Here is a 23,201-nt window from a genome sequence, read left to right on the forward strand (position 1 = left end):
CACATTTCCCAAACTCCCTTGTCGACAGTTGTGGCCATGTGACTAAGTATCCCCCATGGAATGTAAGTGGAAGAGATGTGTCCAACTTCTGCTTCACTTACTTAAAGGGAAATTGCCTGCCCTGGACTTCCACCCTTTCCTGTGGGCTCTACTATAGATGTGGCAACAATCCAACTTGACAAGGCAGGTAAGGACGATGGCAAAGCAACAAAATGGTACCTGGGTCAGTGAATCACCTTCTGGGGTCAAGATGTTCCATCAGCCTGACCACCTAATTTCTGTGTCCTTTGTTATGGCAGCTTAGTCTTTAATATGACAGGTATCAATTAACTTCTATTAGTGAAATTACACAGACTACTAAAAGACTTAAAATTTGCAAATTTGTGAATAAGGTGCTCAGGGCTAGGTTACTTAAGAGACATTTAGTACCACTTGGTCCATGTTATAAGGAAATGAACGTGAATGTTCCCTCTATTGTTTCTGGGTCTGGGCAGGATAAAGATTTTCTACCAGCTGTAAAAACACAGTGTGTTTTCAGTGGAAGCTGGCTTTTTATTTTTGGATGAGGACCATTCTACCTATGAGGTATTGTTTGCCACCCTCACGTACTAGACCATGAGCTAGCTGACAGTAAGAGCTGAAGTCTTTCCTCTTTTGAGTCCTTACCCTCAAGTTGGCCCAATAAAGAATTACTGAATTTAATGAGTGGATAAGTCAATGAATGGCAATGGAGGTCTAAATTGTGTTATATCTTCTATAAACACTTTCTCAAATTAAGTACTCCTTCATAGCAAGTTTATGTGTCCCTCTTTTACCTCCCTATCACATTCTATTTTAGTTGTTGATGTAGGTCTTCGTCATTTGTCATGGATCAAATTGTGTCCCCCCAAAAATGTGTGTATCAATTTGGTTGGGCTATGATTCCCAGTATTGTGTGGTTGTCCTCCATTTTGTGATTCTAATTTTATATTAAAGAGCATTTGGGTGGGATTGTAACACCCTTACTAAGGTCACAGCCCCCATCCTATGTAAAGGGAGTTTCCCTAGGGTGTGGCCTGCACTACCTTTTATCTTACAAGACATAAAAGGAAAGGGAAGCAAACAGAGGGGGGACCTTATACTACCAAGAAAGCAGCACCGGGAACAGAACGCATCCTTTGGACCCAGGGTCCCTGCACCTGAGAAGCTCCTCGACCAGGAAGATTGAGGACAAGGACTTTTCTCCAGAACCAACAGAGAGGGAAAGCACTCCCCTAGAGCTGACGCCCTGAATTTGGACTATTAGCCTACTTTACTGTGAAGAAATAAACTTCTGTTTGTTAAAGCCATCTACTTGTGGTATCTGTTATAGCAGCATTAGATGACTAAGACATCGTTATATTCTTTTGTATCCCTTGGGCCCTGTCACTGCTGGACCCATCTGAGCTACTCAGTAAGATGAGTGTTGGTAGAAGAAACGAATCAACAATTCTTTTAGGTTTTGAACCTGAGACAAAAATAACTGCTTGGTCCAAAGGGCTTCCTCCTTGTGCAGCCCTGACTTACTCTGTAGCTGTGTTTGGAACTCTGCATAAACAGCACATGGACATACTGAGTACCAGGGATGCACAGGAGGGCAGGGCTCAGGCTGAGGAGGCACGGGAGTGACTGGAATCCCTAAATGTCCTTGGCATCTGTGGTCACTATCTGCTGCAGTCCTGGGAATCAGAGTGGTAATTGGCAGGTGACTTTCATCTGAGTCTGAATCACTAAAATGATGCTTGGCTTTCATAATTTTTCTTTGTATGTACGTGAGATTCTACTGAAGTGGAGAAAAGAAGAGTACACAAAAGGGTAATATCAGCTTATGCTGCTGAGTGGCTGCGTAACTGCACATACACAGATAAGACCATTGACTGAAAGTGTAATTTTGCTTTGCTCTTTTTTTTTTTAACTGAAAATGATTAAAAAAATTTTTTTTTAAAATTGTGCTTTGGGTGAAAGTTTATAGAGGCTTTGCTCTTTCTAAAACATGAGACTGGGAACCATCTTCTAAAGGTTCTTTTTGTATTGCATCCTGCCCAGCGCTCTGCTGGTCTTTACCAATACAGTCTAAAAATACGTGTAAGGACGTTAACAAATTAACCTTTAAAATGTAATTTCACATACCCAGAAAAAGGAAAGCTAAGAGCTACACATCTTATTAACTACTAATACTTGTTTTCTAGCCTCCGTATAAAGGCTCTGCAACCTTCATGCTCATGAACATTTTAAAAGACATTGGTCTAGTCTTTATTTTAATCAGATGCTGTTTGGACTACATACCTATTTGGAAGATGATGACTGCCAAAGGTCGTCCTTCCCCCAGGACCCACAAATAACCTCAGTCCTTCTTCTGCAATACACATTTAAAATGTTGGTTATTTACATAATGTATTTGCCCCAAAGTATTCATAGTATAATAATTCACATTTGACATTTGTTTTATCAAAAAAGTTCAAAGCTTAAAAAAATCAAATTACATACACATTTTAAAACAGGCCCTTGGTAAGATATCCTCACGGTCATTTCTCATCAGCTTTCCTAAAGCTCTTTTTCTTCTGACAGTAATAAAGGCAGCTCTTCCTACAAATCTCTACAAATAAGTTTTAATTATCTCTCTTTACAAACAGTTACATAATGAAACCAAGTCCATTGTTCAGTGCTTTCTAGTCATGCCAGCATGAGTAATTATACCTTTCAAATGGGTGGCATGTAAATTTTCAGTTTCAGTGAGAATTCTGAGGAGGGAACCAAGGATTCTGCTATTCACTATCATTTCAAGCGTACCACCCAACACTCCAAATTACTTCACTGACTTGAAGTACTACATACAGTTATGACAGAAGCAGACCCAGATACCTATCATTAGCTATATAAACATGGTAATGCTGACACATAATTAAAAAATATAAGAAACAGTGCTTTCTTTAAAATTGATCTCTTTTAGCTAAAGGTTTTTTTTTTTTTTTTTTAATAAATTCAATATCCATTTTTAGAAAGCGATGAGATACAAAGTTACCTTGAGATTGTTAGGGCATGAAATTTATTTTACAAATATGCAGCAGTCAGTACCACGATACCTCTTTACTGCTGACCACATGGAGCACACAAAGTGGACTGCGTACATCTACACCCAACAGTTGTCTACACACCTTCTGTGCTGGAGTCCAGGCTGAAGTCTTGACTCTGTAGTATCTTTTCTACAATATCATCTGCGTCCACTCTGGTGGCATCAACTCGCTTCAGCTGAGATTCCATAGAATCTTGTTTCACTGGGTGTCTTTGAAAATAAAAAATTAATTTTTTTTCCCTTCTTTTCATCAATTTATTTATTAATTACAAAGTTTTTATTTTTTAAACCCAAAAGGATACCTGTTAAGTTTTTCAGATGCTGTATCTTCTTTATCGGTTGCATCAAGATTTGGGTCAGCTGTATTTTTCTCAATTTCATCACATGGCTCTAGAATGCTTTCAATTCCTGTTGATGTACTTCCCACTGAGGTATTTCTCCTGTGGCTGAGCTCAGAGAAGCTGGATGACCGAGAGTGACACGAGCTATAGCCTGTCAGGGAAAGTCACTTTGTTTTAGTATTAATATCAACCACTGCCTGCAATCTAATATTCTTCTCCCACACCACAGCAGCTTCAAGCGACTTTATAACTACAGTGGTCTAAGGAGTCCAACTTCATCATTATCACCTACCTGATACTTTCGACTGCTGGCTGGCATAGCTCGATGTTCTGGAATGTCCACAGGCACCAAGTTCATCTGGAACAGAGGCACTTTTTGCTGAAAGATCTGCAGTATATCATAACATGATGTTACTACTACTGCCAACAAGTCAATGTTCATTTATATTTTAATTTACAGATTTTATAAAATTTTCCATGTGCATTATCAAGAAAAAGTTGTGAAGTGACAGAGGTCCTTTAAATCAGTACAATGGAAACAATTATGTTGCAAGAAATATACAGTACTCTATTAAACACCTTAGTTTACTGAAGAACCAGTGCAATTTTCGTAAGATTTACTAGCACTCTATCTTGAATAACATAAAACTATCTCATTTTTTTTTAGTATTTGTCTAATAAAAATTGGTCAGGTATACTCTTACAAATTCTTACAAAATTGCCAAGTTTTTAGTATGGCTTGTGAGGAAATCTTGCTTCCTCAAAGATCCCTCACAGCAGTAAATTAAAGAGTAATGTTAGGGCTGCTAGTAATAGGCTATAATTTGGGCAATGTTTGTGGCTTAAAGCAACACAGCATGGAACGTGGCACTGAGGATAAAAATTCTTAAGAAACCGATTATGATACTCAGCTTCAAAGTAAATGTACAAAAACGTGGTGTCAAAGCCATACACTGTTTCTACGGGTTTCCTGATAACGTGCACATATCAGATATTAATTTTGTATTTTTAGAACCAGGCTTCTTCCACAGAATGCAGAACTGTGACCATTTTCATTAGGGTGAAATATTTGTAAACTAGAACTATTTTGAATTTAGAGGCAGAAGGAAACCAATTGAGTAATACAACAATTATAGCAGCAGTTCTATAAATGATATTGAACAGAGTTGAAACCACACATGCTGCCAAGCAAGTAAGCAACTGGTGTGAGCTGTCCCTTCTGCAAAGATTTTTAATTTCTGGACAGATTGTAAGAAACACTCCAAATCAACATCCCTAGTTATGTTTTACAGTGATCCCAAACCCAGAGGTTAGCTCAAGCAAAATCTGAACTCAAAAAGGTGGTTCATATCAAGAATAATATAGAGCTAACATTAAGGAAATTCAAGCCGGATTCAGAAGAGGAATGAGGAACGAGGGATACCACTGCTGATGTCAGGTGGATCTTGGCTGAAAGCAGAGAATACCAGAAAGATGTTTACCTGTGTTTTATTAACTATGCAGAAGCATTCGACCATGTGGATCATAACAAATCGTGAAGAATAGGAATTCCAGAACACTTAATTGTGCTCATGAGGAACCTGTACGTAGACCAAGAGGCAGTTGTTTGAACAGAACAAGGGGATGCTGCATGGTTTAAAATAAGGAAAGGTGCGTGTCAGGGTTGTATCTTTTCACCGAACTTATTCAATCTGTATGCTGAGCAAATAATCCAAAAAGCTGCACCATATGAAGAAAAACGGGGCATCAGGATTGGAGGAAAACTCTTTAACAACCTGTGATATACAGATGACACAATCTTGCATGTGGAAAGCAAAGAGCAGCTGAGTCCATTCCAACTCACAGCGACCCTATATGACAGAGTAGAACTGCCCCATATGGTTTCCAAGGAGCAGCTGGTGAATTCAAACTTGAAGTACTTACTGATGAAGATCAAAGACTACAGTCTTCCGTATTGATTACACCTCAACATAAGGAAAACAAAAATCCTCATAAGTGGACCAATAAGCAGCATCATGATAAACAGAGAAAATACTAAAGTTGTCAAGGATTTCATTTTACTTGGATCCACAATCAACGCCTATGGAAGCAGCAGTCAAGAAATCAAATAGCATATTGCATTGGGCAAAGCTGCTGCAAAAGACCTCTTTAAAGAGTTAAAAAGCAAAGATGTCACTTTGAGGACTAAGGCGCACCTAACCCAAGCCATGGTATTCTCAATCACCTTACATGCACGTGAAAGCTGGACAATGAATAAGGAGAACTGAAGAATTGATGACTTTGTATTATAGTGTTGGCAAAGAATATTGACTATACCATGGACTGTAAGAAAAACAAACAAATAAATCTTGGGAGAAGTACAGCCAGAATGCTTCTTAGAAGTGAGGATGGTAAGATTTTGTCTCATGCACTTCCGACATGTTATCAGGAGGTACCAGTCCCTGGAGAAGGATGTCATGCTTGGTAAAGTAGAGGGTCAGCAAAAAAGAGGAAGACCCTCAATGAGATGGATTGACCCAGAGACTGCAACAATGGGATCATTGTTGAGCATGGCATGGCACCAGGCAGTATTTTGTTCTGTTGCACACAGGGTCACTATGAGTTGGAACCGACTCAATCGCACCTAACAACAACTTTAAGGAACCCTGGTGGCACAACAGTTAAGCACCTGTCTGCTATTTGAAAGGTTAGAGTCTTGAACCCACCCACCCTGGAAAGACCTGGTGATCTGCTTCCATAAAGATTACAGCCAAGAAAATCCTAATGGGAAGTTCTACTCTGTCATGAATCAAAAAACGACTTGATGGCACCCAGCAACTACAACTTTACTTCTAGGGTTGGCTCAGATTTTAACTTATCCATTTATTTACTGTTTTTCAAAGTTTATTCACTCAATAAGTATTTATTAAGCTTTTACCAAGTCATGTGCCCAGTATTGTATAAAACATAAAAACAACCAGTTGCTATCGATTCAGTTCCGGCTAATGGCCACCAACTCTGTGCGAGAGTAGAACTGTGCTCCGTAGGGTTTTCAACGGCTGTGATCTTTCAGAAGTAGATTGCCAGGACCCTCCTCTGAGGCACCTCTGGGTGAATTCAAACCACCAATCTTTCAGTTAGTAGTCGAGCGCTTAACTGTGCCACCTAGGGACTACCATACAAAATATAGGTGGTACAAAAAAAAAACTAAGAAAAGTCTATGCTCAGAGTTTAGAAGTGGAAGCAAATAGTTATAATGTGGCAAGTACTAAGATACAAGAGCTGAAAAGAGGCTATTAGGAGCTCAGAGGGGTGGTGCATCTATCACTCCCTGGTAATGGTGGAAAAGCCTCAGAGATAGGCCAACCTTAGGACATAAACGATGTGTAGGAACTCCTCAGGTGGATGAGGTGGGGAAAGGCAGAGGGATGAGGATGCCTTTTTGTGGAAATGCAGATAGACTCGTAAAGTTGGCATACAAGGTAGTAGTGTAGATGACTGAGGGAAAAGATGTCTGCTACTGAAGGACCTATTATGCTATGCTAAAAAGTTTAAAGAAGGAAATAATTCAATGGCTTTAAGCAACGGTGTGACATGGCCAGGTCTACATTTTAGGAAGACAACTTTGGCAATAGGGTGATTGGGGTTAATGGAGTGAAGGTTTTCCTAATAGTCCAGCTGACAGGAAAAGCTATTTGTTGTTAACAGGTGCTCTTGAGTGACAGGGTAGAACTGCCCCATAGGATTTTCTAGGTTACAGTCTTTTATGGGAGCAGATTGACAGGTCTTTCTCCTGCAGAGCTGCTGGGTGAATCTGAACCTTTCAGTTAGCAGCCGAACACTTAGCCATTACACCAGAAATGTCTAGGAGGCACAAATGCCAGGACTCAATTACTAAGTAGAAATGTATGTCAAGGTAAGGTTTCTGGCTTGGGGATCTGGGTGGATGGTAATATTATCAACTGAGATCGAAAACACAGGAGGAAGAGTTAGGAAGACTTGCATTGGATATGTGGTATTTGAGACAACTGAAGATGCCCATTCAACAAATGTTCATTGACTGTCTACTGGCATCGAACATGTCCCACAAAGACAAGAAAGGCCCGATCATGAAGAACTTGGAGTCTCGCTGGGGAGAAAGAGAAAATGATGGATTTTGGTATAAGATGTGGCATGAGGTGGATCTTTCCAGAAGGCATTTGGAAATATGTACCTAGAGTTCAGGAGTGAGACCTGAAGGGGACACAAATTTGTGAATTAAAAGTATGTAACTCGCATTTATATGATCACATTTATATTTTTGTGATCATTAAATCCAAGGGTGTAGATGACATCGCCCAGGAAGAGTAAGCAGAGGCGACCAAATCCTGCAGAACATCAATATGTCATTAGGTGGAAATGCAGAAGGTGGAAGAAGAAGAAGAAACCTTCGAGAAGCCAGAAAAGGAAAGTCAGAGAGGTAGGAGCCAAGGGGAGAGGGAAGCTTCAAGAAAACGTAAGTAGTCAAGTCAGATAACAGACTGGCAGAAGTTGGTGGATATGTGGAATGGGGAAAATCCTGTAGCATTCACTATAACTCTGGGGTGAGAAGATGCATTCAATGGGGGTAGGGAGGGGGGGTTACTTTTAATCAGAGCACAACACTTTAAAAAAACATTGCATAATTAAAACTCTTGTTCCTTACTGGCCCATTTCAAGTCATATACCCATAGGATTTTAATCTGGAAGGGACTTTAGGAATATTTTAGAATGCCAAGTAGTACCATTCCTCACAAATTAAAAAAAAAAACAGTAAGCTTACACATCCATACCTGCTATTCCAAGATGGATTTTCAGGGTTTCTCCACCTTTTCTATCTTCTTCTAGAGATTCAGATTCACCAGCAATTGGTATAGACATTGATGTAGAAGGAGGCCTATAAAAAAACATTTCCTAAGATGAGAACCTGATTTACGGGTGAGCCTGAAAGTTTGAAGTATTGTTTAGATACTGGTTGTGTAGTCAGTACACAGCTTTAGTAAGGTACATGGTATCGTTATCCTTTCAGGGTGAAAGTAATAAAAATCAACAGATAATATATGAGTTTCCTCAAAACCTGAATATAATTCTTAAAAAATACCAAGTTTTTCTGCACAACAAATGTAGGAACAAAAGGGACACTGTCTCCAGGGAGTCCTGAAAAGACAGAAGGACTCTGTCCGTGTGTTCCCAGCACTCAACTCCCCAGACTAGGCAGGGAAGTATCTCTATGGTAGAGATGGAGGCACCAAGCCCCTTTTTATCTTGGGCTGTGCCAAGAATACCTCATTGCCTCCTGCTTCAGTGCCTAAGATCTCTTATTGGCTCCACTTACTTCTTGAATAGCACCCACGGATTTATCTACTACTCTGTGAAGGCTCATCTGCCCCAGAGAGAGTCTATAGAGGGCCCCGGTTGTTTAGATTTGTTTCTGGGCTGGATTCTCTGGGAATAGGTGATGGATATATTTTCACTGCCTAATTTGAGGCTCCTGTGTCCATGTGGGAGCTGTGAAGTAGGGAGGGGCAAGTTTGAGCTCTGACAAGTTTGTTTTTCTTAACATAGGCATTTTTATTATAAAACATCCCTAAACTTTTAAGGTTGGTATTACAGAGGAAAGCCACATCTTAGAGGCTATCCCCTGGATCTGAGATAAAATCGCAAGCAAGTCGAAGGGATCAAGAAGCTGACTCACTCTGTGGCAATTCTTAAATTCTTTCTAGACTATCTCAACAGTATCCTCCAGCTATTCAGGTCCTTGAGGGGTATGGACAGTTAAGACTGCCATTAAACCTATTTAACTTGGTTATTTCCAGCCCCCCAAAAACCAAACCCATCGCCGTTGAGTCGATTTTGACTCATAGTGACCCTATAGGACAGAGTAGAACTGCCCCATAGAATTTCCAAGGAGTGCCTGGTGGATTTGAGCTGCCGATCTTTTGATTAGCAGCTGTAACTCTTAACCACTATGCCACCAGGGTTTCCATTTCCAGCCCAGGATCTCCTAAATGCCAGACTTGTAAATCCTACTGGGATATTTTTAAGTATCTGTCCTACAAGTACAAAAAACGTAATATATCCCAAACTAAACCCATATTCTTTCTCCAAAACTGTTTTCTTCTTGTAGCCCCTATCTCTGTGAATGCCACTGCAGTCTTTAAAGGCATCAAAGCTAGAGTCCTGGATATTATGTCATTCCTACTCACATTTCCCCACATCCAGTCAATTTCCAAATCCCACAGATTCTCTCTGTTAACATCTCGTCTATCTCTTTTCTCCCTCTACCAACTACTTTAGCTCTGGCCTTTATAACCGTTCTCCTGGATGATTGCAAGTGTTCTAGTGGGTCTCTCTACTTCTTTTCCACTGGTATTTCTGAAATGTGCATCTGGCCATGTTACTCTCTACTTTTGAAATTCTTCAATAGCTCATTTAGGATAAAGCTCGAGCTCCTAAGAATGGCATAAAAGGCCCTCCACAGTCTGGTTTAGACCTACCTCCTCAACTACCAACAGCTAAATTTTTAAATAATGTAAAACAGTTTGGTGAAGGAAAAAAAAAAAAACAAAAAAAAACTTGGCAGTAAATATTCCATGAGAAAAACTAATATTTAAAAGAAATACACTTATGAAGAATGGACTCTACAGTCCATATTTGTTACTCACCAACAGATGACTCATGCCTGCATGTCTAGGTTCTTATCCTTTTAATACCAGATGTGGCCTGACTGCAGTGTCTCTATTTCCCTACCTCTTTTACTGCTTTCCATCCCTTCAGAACTCCTGACATTTGGCCTCTTCCCTTTCTCCCTATCAGTCTCCCTCTGACTCCATTCTCTTTCCTGTCCAGTCTGACTCCACAGTCAACTACACTTTTAGCAATACCCCCAACTTTCCACTCCTTGCCCTGCTATCTCAAAAAAACTGAAAAACCCCAATCCTTAATACTTTCAGCCTCCGGCACTAACTGATTTAATACTGGGGCAACTAATCATTACAGAAAAAAATTCATCGACGGCAGGGATTAATATTATAGCAAATTTAGAATTTAAATCCTACCTAGGCCTTGGCAGCCCTCCTAAGTCCTCCTAGACAGCTCAGTCGTGTTGAATAAAGAATTACTGAGCGCCTATGATGTGCCGGTTTTTTATTTTATTACCTCTTGTGTTCTGAAAATGTTTCTATATCCCTTATCAAACGCTGTCTAATACAGCTCAATTATAGAATGAAAGAGATGGGGTTATTCTGTTTTAATGTCATAGTAATGGTAATACGTGAACAACGACCTCCTAAAAGGACATTACTACCTACCTGTCATTCCATAAATATTCTGTGCTGTCACAATGCCATAAACTTGTGCAAGCTCTTTTCTCTTCCTGGAATGTCTCCACCCACCTCTGTGCTTGGCAAATTCCTATTCATTCTTTAAAACTTAGCTCTTTGTCACCCTCTCCGTGAAGACTTCCCTGGCTCTCCAGGAAAAGTTGTTACAGTCCCCATTCTCTACACTCCAGTAACATCACATGTTGTGTATCTGTCTCTCACTTAAATCGTGAATCTCTTCAGGGTAGGGTTTATTTAGCTTGGTAAATGTTAGCACGTGGTAGGCAATCAAAACACCAGTGGCCTGTTGACTCTACTCTAAATAACTGACTCCTGGGACTCTGGTTGGGGGAGCCCTGGTGGTGCAGTGGTTAGAAGATTGGCTGCTAACCAAAAGGTCGGCAGTTCAAATCCACCAGCTGCTCCTTGGAAACCCTATGGGGCAGTTCTACTCTTTCCTATAGGGTCACTGTAAATTGGAATTGACTCGACGGCAATGAGGGGACTGTGGTCAAATAATCTCCTTAACTTCTTAGCCTCAATGTCCTCACTTAAAAATATGGATAATACATCACAAAGAGTTGTTTCAAGAATTAAATTGGAAGACTGTAATATTCATGAAATTATTTTGACAAATGGTAATGTCCTTCCATCCAGAATCTGAATGCTTCAGAGCCTTGCTATTTGAGAGGGTTACATCACCCCTAGATCTTCTTTAATAGCTGCAACAATGGGCTCAAACATACCAATGACTCTGAAGATACAGCAGGAACAGGCAATGTTTTGCTGTTATACATAAGGTCACCATGAGACAGAGCCGACATGACAGCAACTAACAACAACAGATGTGCTTTACCACCAAATTATCAAATTTCAGTATAGTATACAATTTCTGTCTCAAAATATCCTTCTTCTTCACCAGTACTAGTGCTTAGCTTTCTTTTCAGAGCCATCTTCATTCCTTTACAAGGGTTAGTGCATACTTGATGAGCAGCAGAGAACTACAAAGCTGAGTTTAAGGCAGGTGGTTAGGTTGAATTATCAGGTGTCTTCTTCATAAGTACAGGGCTTATAATAAACTTAAAATTCATATTTCAAAAAATATATACACTGTATGTCACAGAACTTCTGCTCATAAAATATCAAAACCAGAATTTCAATCTGAGAATGCTAAGGATCTGACAGACTCTTGTTAGCTTCTCTAGTAAATTTTTAAAAAGTTTATGTCACGAAAAATCCAAAGACAGATAACAGCGGAGAGAACAGTAGACAGAATCCCTCCAGCAGTTGTTTACATCTATGTCCTACACAGAGGTACTGAGTCAAGTCACCTAACTGCTCTGTGCCTTAGTCTCCTCATCTGTCAAAGGAGAACTTGGATTATGCCAAAGCTTTTAAAACCGGCTTCATGAAGCTCCCTTAGGGAGTCTGGGAGTAGGCTGTTGTTGTTGTTGTTAGGTGCCGTGGAGTCAGTTCCGACTCATAGTGACCCTATGCACAACAGAATGAAACACTGCCTGGTCCTGCGCCATCCTCACAATTGTTGTTATGCTTGAGCCCATTGTTGCAGCCGCTGCATCAATCCCTATCACTGAGGGTCTATCTCTTTTTCACTGACCCTTTACCAAGCACGATGTCCTTCTCCAGGGATTAATCCCTCCTGACAACATGTCCAAAGTATGTGAGACGTAATCTTGCCATCCTTGCTTCTAAGGAGCATTCTGGCTGTACTTCTTCCAAGACAGATTTGTTCGTTCTTTGGCAGTCCATGGTATATTCAATATTCTTTGCCAACACCACAATTCAAAGGCATCAATTCTTCTCTGGTCTTCCTTATTCATCATCCAGTTTTCACATGCATATGAAGCAACTGAAAATGCCATGGCTTGGGTGAGGGGCACTTTAGTCTTCAAGGTGACATCTTTGCTTTTTAACACTTGAAGGGGTAGGTAGAGGAGAGTGTTCTGCCTCCTTGTCCCTCACCAGAGCAGATTTTGCATACTGGGATTGAGAATACATTTGAGCAAAGGGTTTTATGGCTCACTGAAAAAAAAAATGACAAACTAGACAGCTTACAATGTTCCTTTTAGTTCTAAAAGAATATGATTTTACATATTTGATTTCTGTTAAAGATAATCTGAAAAACAGAATTCACTTTTACACTGAGTTCAAACATTTTTCTATTCAACACACACTCAGCATGTGTAAGTAAATGGATGTATTAGAGTTTCTCTTTTCCACTGACAATTACAGAATGTCAAATATTCAAAGAAAAAACTATTGAGGGTTTGATTCTCCTCAGAAATACTTCCGTGTGTTTTAGGACTAGGTATTCTCTTTATTCATATGAGTTACCAAAGTCTCTATAAATATGAACTCAGATTGTCATATTACATTTATAGAGGTAATACAGTAGAATGTTGTTGCTGTTGTTAGGTGCCGAAGAGTCGGTTCCGACTCATGGCGACCCTATGCACAACAGAACGAAACACTGCCCAGTCCTGCGCCATCCTTACAATCGTTGTTATACTTGAACTCATTGTTGCAGCCACTGTGTCAATCCACCTCGTTGAGGGCCTTCCTGTTTTCCACTGACCCTGTACTCTGCCAAGCATGATGTCCTTCTCTAGGGACTGATTCCTCCTGACAACATGTCCAAAGTATGTAAGAAGCAGTCTCGCCATCCTTGCTTCTAAGGAGCATTCTGGTTGTACTTCTTCTAAGACAGGTTTGCTCGTTCTTTTGGCAGTCCATGGTATATTCAATATTCTTCGCAAACGCCACAATTCGAAGGCGTCAACTCTTCTTCGGTCTTCCTTATTCATTCTCCAGCTTTCATATGCATAGGATGCAATTGAAAATACCATGGCTTGGGTCAGGCGCACCTTAGTCTTCAGGGAGACATCTTTGCTCTTCAACACTTTGAAGAGGTCCTTTGCAGCAGATTTGCCCAATGCAATGTGTCTTTTGATTTCATGACTGCTGTTTCCATGGCTGTTGATTGTGGATCCACGTAAAATGAAATCCTTGACAACTTCAATCTTTTCTCCATTTATCATGATTTTGCTCATTGGTCCAGTTGTGAGGATTTTTGTTTTCTTTATGTTGAGGTGTAATCCATACTGAAGGCTGTGGTCTTTGATCTTCATTTGTAAGTGCTTCAAGTCTTCTTCACTGTCAGCAAGCAAGGTTGTGTCATCTGCATAACGCAGGTTGTTAATGAGTCTTCCTCCAATCTTGATACCCCGTTCTTCTTCATATAGTCCAGCTTCTCGTATTATTTGTTCAGCATACAGATTAAATAGGTATGGTGAAAGAATACAACCCTGATGCACACCTTTCCTGACTTTAAACCGATCAGTATCCCCTTGTTCTGTACGAACAACTGCCTCTTGATCTATGCAAAGGTTTCTCATGAGCACAATTAAGTGTTCTGGAATTCCCATTCTTCGCAGTGTTACCCATAGTTTGTTATGATCCACACAGTCAAATGTCTTTGCATAATGAATAAAACACAGGTAAACATCCTTCTGATATACTCTGCTTTCAGCCAGGATCCATCTGACATCAGCAATGATATCCTTGGTTCCACGTCCTCTTCTGAATCTGGCCTGAATTTCTGGCAGTTCCCTGTCCATATACTGCTGCAGCCATTTTTGAACGATCTTCAGCAGAATTTTGCTTGCATGTGATATTAATGATATTGTTCTATAATTTCCACATTTGGTTGGATCACTTTTCTTGGGAATAGGCGAAAATATGGATCTTTTCCAGTCAGTTGGCCAGGAAGCTGTCTTCCACATTTCTTGGCATAGACGAGTGAGCAACTCCAGCTCTGTATCTGTTTGTTGAAACATCTCAATTGATATTCCATCAATTCCTGGAGCCTTGTTTTTCGCCAATGCTTTCAGAGCAGCTTGGACTTCTTCCTTCGGTACCATCGGTTCCTGATCATATGCCACCTCTTGAAATGGTTGAATATCAACTAATTCTTTTTGGTATAATGACTCTGTGTATTCCTTCCATCTTCTTTTGATACTTCCTGCATCATTTAATATTTTCCCCATGGAATCCTTTACTATTGCAACTTGAGGCTTGAATTTTTTCTTTAGTTCGTTCAGCTTGAAAAACACTGAGCGTGTTCTTCCCTTTTGGTTTTCCATCTCCAGCTCTTTGCACATGTCATTATAATACTTTGTCTTCTCGAGAGGCCCTTTGAAGCCTTCTGTTCAGTTCTTTTACTTCATCAATTCTTCCTTTTGCTTTAGCTGCTCGACATTCAAGAGCAAGTTTCAGAGTCTCCCCTGACATCCACCTTGGTCTTTTCTTTCTTTCCTGTCTTTTCAGTGACCTCTTGCTTTCTTCATGGATGATGTCCTTGATGTCATTCCACAACTTGTCTGGTCTGCGGTCACTAGTGTTCAATGCGTCAAATCTATTCTTGAGATGGTCTCTGAATTCAGGTGGGATATACTCAAGGTCATATTTTGGCTCTCGTGGACTTGCTCTGATTTTCTTCAGTTTCAGCTTGAACTTGCATATGAGCAATTGATGGTCTGTTCCACAGTCGGCCCCTGGCCTTGTCCTGACTGATGATATTGAGCGTTTCCATCATCTCTTTCCACGGATGTAGTCAATTTGGTTTCTGTGTGTTCCATCTGGCGAGGTCCGTGTCTATAGTTGCCGTTTATGTTGGTGAAAGAAGGTATTTGTGATGAAGAAGTCATTGGTCTTGCAAAATTCTATCATTCGATCTCCGGCATTGTTTCTATCACCAAGGCCATATTTTCCATCTACTGATCCTTCTTCTTTGTTTCCAACTTTTGCATTCCAATCGCCAGTAGAATATTAGATGATATATTTTGAAGCTTCTTGATCCTCAATATCTGAGTTTCACAAGTAGAGAGAAAAATGGCAGAGAAAGGGCCAGAGAGGGAGTATCCATAAATAAGCCCATGAGAAGGAATGATGAATTCATTTTTTTCTACCAAGTTTTGCTTCTCATATTCTCATTTTACCCTAAACTGATTCTATTAGAAAGGAAACTTAGGTTTACCTGAGAGGCCAAATATAAAAAAAAAAAAAAAAATTTATTTTTATTTTTTTATAGAACAGCAAAAATTGTTTGGTCTCAAGAGAGGAGGAAATAAAGAAAGCAGCCAGGAAATTATGGTTTGTGGGAAGGCAGTACAGGAAGACTAAGTGATAGAAAAATGCACAGTTTTAACCAATAATTGATTTGCATTAAAATATATATTTTTTCATCTTTATAAATAGTACGTAAGTAGAGAATTATATGGACATTGCTTTCTAAGTTACGGCAAGAGCTAGTAAAAGCATAAAACTGATGTATAGGCAAGTAATCTTTTACTTTTCTAAATGTATTTTTTCTCAGATACCTAATATCTAATGAACTTTCATTTTTAATTATTAAGTGTCTTCAAGACTGTTAACAGGCAATCCTACTGCATTCACCCACTCAGTTCACTCCCCCATTCTCTCAGGAGCTTTTGTACACCCTTTTCTCTCTCCTCAAACCTGCATCTCCATCCTCCCCATCTTTGCTCTCACGTGATGACCTTGGTTCCTATTTCACTAAGAGATCAGAAGCAATCAGAAGAGAATGTCCATACATTCCCACTTCTTATATATCCAGGTATCTGCATCTGTAGCCATGTTCTCTGCCGTCATCCAATTACAATGGATAAACTGGGTACTAGATCCCTTCCCTTCTGACAATCCAAGGACAGTGTTCTAGCAATTGTCCCTTTTCTCTTCAGCATCATCAATTTTTCCCTCTCTACTGGATCATTCTCATCAGTATACACATCTGCTATAATCTCTCCCATCTTAAAAAAAAAAAAAAAAAAACCTTCCTTGTCCCCTAAAATGTGTCCATGTGTGTGTATACACACCGATTGTACTCTAAATCCCAAGCAGTCATGAGACTGCTAGGATAAGGACTCTACTATCCTATCCGATTGGGCTCCACACACAAAGACATTTTACAAAGTGCTACCAATGGAAAGCTGTCATTGTTACTTACAGAAGGCAAACAGTAAATAACAAAAAACAAATTACTTATAGAAAGCAAACATTAAACAACGGGAACAGATTTAAGGTGAACCGGTTTCCTCCACTCCCATGAATACCCCACTTAGCATCACAGGAGAGGAGTCCACTTACATTTAAAAGGGGACCCACTCACTTTTCCCAAATTACCCACGTCCACTTCTGTCACTGGGCGGGCTCGCCATGGAACAGGTGTCAGCAGGTGTCTTTCTTTCTCTTAACAGGAGTCTCTCTCTAATCAGCTCAGGTCAGTGCTATGGCCATGTTTGTTTGCTCTCTCTCTGTGGCTTTTCTTGGCTGTGTCTGGCCTCCTGTGCTTACTGGTCCAGCTCTCAACCAGTAGCTTTGGGAAAACTGTGGGCCAGTGCCAGGGTTAAGCTGGCATTATGACAGCTCTTGAGGAGAAAAATTAATGGGCAACCCTTGTATGGTGTATGCCCAGGCCTCTGCAGGCAACCTCTCGGTGCTCTCAGGACATGCCTCCTCTGGGTCCCTCTGGACAGGACTCCTCTCAGCCCTCTGGGCTGACCTACTCTTGGCCTTAGTGTTACAGCTCTCAGAATGGGTGGGGTGTCTGTGGTGCCAAGGGCAGGCCAGTTCGGCCTCCATGCTGTCACTTGCTCTGTTCGGGTGTCTGCCTGCACCGGCCTGGACTGCAGCTACTTCCCCCTTACGAGGTGCCCAGCTCTGTTGGTGACCTCTTGCACAGAGGTTGTCAGCTCTGCTCCGTGGATTAACTCTCACTGCCGCCGTCTATCGTGTGAGCTGACTCACCCACCGAGGCCATCCTGACTGTTCTCTCAGCCACTGGACCCCTCCTAGCCTTTTGCCACTGGTTCTGCTCCTGGGCCCCTTCTGGGCCTCTTCTGTGTTATCAGCTCAGTGTTACAGCCCTTGACCCATATAACAACTCTTTTATTTGGGTCTAGGAAGTTTTTAATACAGGGACCCCAAAGGATACACTCCCCTCCAGGTTCTTGATCAGGAAGTCCCCCCCCAAAACCTCTGTGAGATTGGTCAGTTATATAGGAAAACTGTCAATTTCAAGGGTAGCTTTCCTAGCAGGATCATAAACTGACCAATCCCATAGGGCAGATCCTAAACCAACCAATCCTACTGGGTGGATTGCAAGCCTCTTAGGTGGATACCACACTGACCAATCCTTACAAGCAATTTAGGTGGGTAACAAACTGATCAATCCCTGCAAGCCACCTAGGCAGACAGCAAACAGACCAATCACTTGGCAGACTGTGACGTGACCAATCCTTGTAGAAGAATTGCAAACCTAGAGCCAGAAAGGCCACAAAAAAGAAACCAGTTTCATCACAACCCCATATCCTCTTTTTATTTATGACTCCATTGTTCTGTTCCTTTTTGCAGCAAAATTCCTCATAAGAATTTATACCGTCTCCAATTTTTCTCCTCTAGACTCTTTTTAAGCTACTGTAACAAAGTTTCAGTCTAAAAGAATTCTATACTGCAAAATTCAAAGGTCAATTCTTAGTCCTAATCTTCCATGGCCTATTTCAGTAGCATACGACATAGTCAATACTCCTTCCTTTATGGAACACTTTATCCACTTAGTTTTCAGGACAGAATTCTCCTTTGGTTCTCTCCTCTTATCTCACTGGTTGTTCCTTTGCTGGTTCTTCCCCATCTCCCAACCTCTACACGATGAAGTGTCTCACGTCTCAGTCTGTTGACCTCTCCTTTTCCCTATTTATAGTCATTCCCTACATCATTTCATCAAGTCTTATGGCTTTAATTACCATCTATATGATGATGATGTCACAATTTCCAAATTTATATCTCCAGTCAGGACTTCCCTACGCAACTCCACAGTGATAAATCCAACTGCCTACTTGACATGTCCAGCTAGATGTTTCATAGAGACCTCAAACTTAATATGTTCAAAACCAAAGCTCCCAACTTGTTCCTCTTGTAGACTTTCTAATCTCAATAAATAGAAACACCATCCTTCCAGTTACTCGGGCCAAAATCCTTCACGTCATTCTGTACTCCTACCAGCCTGGTTCAAGGTACCATCATCTCCTGCTTGGATTATTAGAAGAGTCTCCTAACTCATCTCCCCACTTCTGCCTCTGCCCTCTTTATTGCTCCCATATACTATTTGCTACCTAGCAATCATATAATTTTACTCTTCTGCTCAAAGCCCTTTAGTAGCTTTCTATGTCACTCAGAGTATAAGTGGAAATCCTTATTATAATAGCCTACAAGAGTCTTTATCATCCCATCTCATCTCCTGTCACTCTTCTCATTCACTCTGCTCTAGACACACTGGTCTCATTGCAGCTTAAACATGCTAAGCACACTCCTCCCTCAGGACCTTTGTCCTTGTACCCTCTACCTTGAATGCTCTTCTCTCAGATATCTCTACGGCTTGCTTCCTGCTTCCTTCAGGTCTCTGATCAAATATTATTTTTACCACAGAGGCCTTTCCTGACTACATAAAATAGCAACACTTCCCCCTGACTGTGGCCCTTAAATCAAGATGCTTCATTTTTCTCCTAAACACTAATCACCATTTTTTCATGTTATATATTTGTTTGTTGGTCTGTTTTCCTCTTAAAATACAAGCTCCAAGGTGGAAAGGACTAGTCTATTTTGTTCATTGCTATTTCTCTAGTGTCTAGAATAGGACCTAGCACATAGTAAGGCACTTAATAAATATTTGTTGAGGAAATAAATAAGTTCACAAATGCCAAACTAAAAATTTTAACTTGTATAATTTCACCCAAAACCTGAAGATCTATGGCTTAAATAATTTAGAGAGTCAAGGGTTCATTTGGTAATACCCAAAACCAAGCCTGTTGCCACTGATTCAATTCTGACTCATAGCAACCCTATAGGACAGAGTAGAGCTGCCTTATAGAGTTCCAAGGATTTGAACTGCTGACCTTCTGGTTAGCAGCTGAGCTCTTAACCACCGTGCCACCAGGGCTCCATTAGCATTTGATAATAGGTAATAGTAACTTCTAGGAGGGTCAGGCCAGTCTGACTATCGCTTCCCTAGTATCATGGTTGTCATGGATTGAATTATGTCTCCCCAAAAATGTGTGTAGTTACTTGGTTAGACCATGATTCCCAGTATTTTGTGGTTGTCCTCCATCTTGTGATTGTAATTTTATGTTAAAGAAGATTAGGATGGGATTGTAGGTAACACCCTTATCAGGTCACATCCCTGATCCAATTAATGTAAAGGAAGTTTTCCTGGGGTTTGGCCTGCACCACCTTTTATCTCTCAAGAGATAAAAGGAAAGGGAAGCAAGCAGAGAGTTGAGGACCTCATACCACCAAGAAAGCAGTGCTGGGAACAGATAGCATCCTTTGGACCCGGGTCTCTGCATGGAGAAGTTCTTAGTTTGGGAGAACATTGACGAGAAGGCCGACAGAGAAAGAAAGCCTTCCCCAGGAGCTGATGCCCTGAATTTGGACTTTTAGCCTACTTTACCGTGAAGAAATAAATTTCTCTTTTTTAAGGCCATCCACTTCTGGTATTTCTGTTATAGCAGCACTAGATGATTAAGACAATGGTATTGGACTATAAACACTATAAAATATTAATGTAAAAAACTTTAAACAAGTAAATCACTATTATATTTTCAGAGAAATAACCCATTTATTGGGTATTCACTTACGTTTTAAAACATGGGTCACCAGACATCAGCTGCATACTGATCAAAACCTAAATGTAAGAAAAACAAATATCTTGATTAAAAAGAATCTCTTGAGAGAAGGCATGTTCTGCTAATCTATGCATCCTCCACATCACCCAGTCCAGTATTTCTATTTGTTGTTGTTACATGCCTTCGAGTTGGTTCCGAGTCATAGCGACCCTATGTACCACAAGATGAATCACTGCCTGATTCTGTGCCATCCTTACAAGCGTTGTTATGCTTGAGCCCACTGTTGCAGCCACTGCGGCAATCCATCTTGTTGAGGGTCTTCCTCTTTCACTGACCCTTTACCAAGCATGATGTCCTTCTTCAGGGACTGATCTCTCCTGATAACACGTCCAAAGTATGTGAGACGCAGTCTCACCATCCTTGTTTCTAAGGAGCACTCTGGCTATACTTCTTCCAAGACAGATTTGGTCATTCTTTTGGCAGTCTGTGGCATATTCAATATTCTTCACCAACACAATTCAAAGGCATCAAATCTTCTTCGGTCTTCCTCATTCATTGTCCAGCTTTCACATGCACGTCATGCAACTGAAAATACCATGGCTTGGATCAGGCGCACCTTAGTCTTCAAGGTGATATCTTTGCTTTTCGACACTTTGAAGAGGTCCTTTGCAGCAGATTTGCCCAATGTAACGTGTCTTTTGATTTCTTGACTTCTGCTTCCATGGGTGTTGATTGTGGATCCAAGTAAAATGAAATCCTTGACAGCTTCAATCTTTTCTCCGTTTATCATGATGTGGCTTACTGGTCCAGTTGTGAGGGTTTTTGCTTTTCTTTATATTGAGGTGTAATCCATTCTGAAGGCTGTGGTCTTTGATCTTCATCAGTAAGTGCTTCAAGTCCTCTTCACTCTCAGCAAGCAAGGTTGGGTCATCTGCATAACACAGGTTGTTAATGAGTCTTCCTCCAATCCTGACGCCCCGTTCTTCTTCATACAGTCCAGCTTCTTGGATTATGTGCTCAGCACACAGACTGAATAGGTATGGTGAAAGGATACAACCCTGATGCACACCTTTCCTTATTTGAAACTACTCAGTATCCCCTTGTTCTGTCCGAACAATTTCTATTTAGAAAGCATTAAACCATTATTGAAATGGTTATATCCAATATTAAATTACTGCTTTGCACATAGTTTATAAGTCATTTTACTGTTCAAAACCTTGTCAGTACAAAAAAATCAGAGTGGAAAAGACAAAAACAAAGAACAAGTATGCTTCACCAGTAATAATCCTGTATGGCTGTGTGGTTGTACTGATCTAGTTTCTGTCTTTACTCCCGGATTCCTGTGGTGTGTAAGTGCCTGGAAGTGTTTCCTCCCAGCTTGCCATTTTGATGCCTCAAGGGATGCCTGCTGGTTGCCTCCAATAGCAGAGTGCTTCTGGCCTTTGCTGCAGTTATAGAGCAGGGTTTAAAATTTTTCTAATACTTTCTGAAATGCTGTGATTCTCTAGTTGCTGGCTGCCTTTTAAGAAACAGCCATAGGATTTTATCATGTTCCTATGGGAATAATAATGATAATGGCAATGATGACAACATTAACAACTATCATGATCTGAAAATTCCATTATGTGCCAGGCATGAGCTAAGTGTTTTATATGTATTATTTCATTTAATCTTCGATAATCCTATGAGCGAGAGATACTTTTATATTAAGACCAGGGAGATTAAGTGATATTTTCAAGGTTGGAAATCTAGTAAAAGTTGACGCTGGGATCTGAACCCAGTACTGCACAATACTAAAGCTCATGGTCTTAAGGAATATCAGGATATTTATATTGCTGCATGTTTTCTGGCTAACATATATTCTTATATAACCTCATTTCATTCTTATCTCTTTATTCTACTACATGCCTCGACTACTATCCTTTTTTTTTTTCCTTTACCAATTTATCAAATGACTTATACTTTTGCTGGTTTCTTCATCATCTCTTCTTTCACAGAACCCTACACTCTGGTTTCCAAATCCATCAAAAAAGTACCCTTGAATGTCTCCAGAAGGGGGTGGAAATGGCACATAAAGTTTAAAAATGAGTATTTGTAGTGAAGCAGAGCAGAGAATGAAAAAGTGGTTGGAGGAGATGAGAAGTTTTTGGTTTTTTACATATGGGAGCTACAGGGCTGTTTGCTTACATGTTGATGAGGATGGTTCATTAGAGGAAGAGATGATTTGATGAGGGAATAGTGCAAAGTGCAAAGGGCAAAGGTCTTGATTAGGCAAGCTTTGGATTCTAGAACCCAAGAGGAAGGACCGATTTCTCACAGGAAGCAGAACACTTCGCTCATTGTAACAGGAGGCAAAACAGAGAATAAGGCTGAAGAGGTAGGTAGAATTGTAAAGTCTATGATAGGGAATTTGAGTTTAATGGCTTATTTTCCCAATAAAGGACCAGGCAAGGTCATTAGCTGAGAGTAAAAGTAGTGTTTGAGAGATATAAGGGAAAGAAAGTATGAAAAATACCTAGGAAATTGGGTAAGGAAGCTTACAAAGGAAGTAGAGTACCATTGCTGGATGGTGGTGAGCGTGACTTCAGTAATACTAGGTAGTCTGGTTGTATCATCTCCAGCAGTGTTCAGGGACCCAGAGAAGACAGATGGTTGAATTCAGTTGGGATTGGGGATTACTCAGGAGACAGCGACGGAGGGAGACAGGGACAACAGATAGGGGTGTTTTTTA

The 23,201-nt window shown here is 40.5% G+C and overlaps 1 protein-coding gene across 2 annotated transcripts in view; it reads right to left on the minus strand.

Moving 5' to 3' along the window:
* EEIG2 (EEIG family member 2) overlaps positions 1-23,201 on the minus strand; it is a 70,090-nt gene that overhangs the window by 5,432 nt on the left and 41,457 nt on the right. The window contains exons 5-10 of one of the 2 annotated variants that reach the window (XM_049880203.1): positions 20,483-20,529; positions 8,223-8,326; positions 3,725-3,790; positions 3,394-3,583; positions 3,174-3,301; positions 2,305-2,374 (exon numbers count right to left, since the gene is read on the minus strand). In XM_049880203.1, coding sequence (XP_049736160.1) covers positions 2,305-2,374; positions 3,174-3,301; positions 3,394-3,583; positions 3,725-3,790; positions 8,223-8,326; positions 20,483-20,529 — 605 coding nt within the window. Of the gene's footprint in view, positions 1-2,304; positions 2,375-3,173; positions 3,302-3,393; positions 3,584-3,724; positions 3,821-8,222; positions 8,327-20,482; positions 20,530-23,201 lie in introns of both variants that reach the window. The other variant, XM_049880202.1, reaches the window with a different exon arrangement.

This window comes from Elephas maximus, chromosome 3 (genome assembly GCF_024166365.1).
Source record: "Elephas maximus indicus isolate mEleMax1 chromosome 3, mEleMax1 primary haplotype, whole genome shotgun sequence".
Taxonomy (NCBI): Eukaryota; Metazoa; Chordata; class Mammalia; order Proboscidea; family Elephantidae; genus Elephas; species Elephas maximus.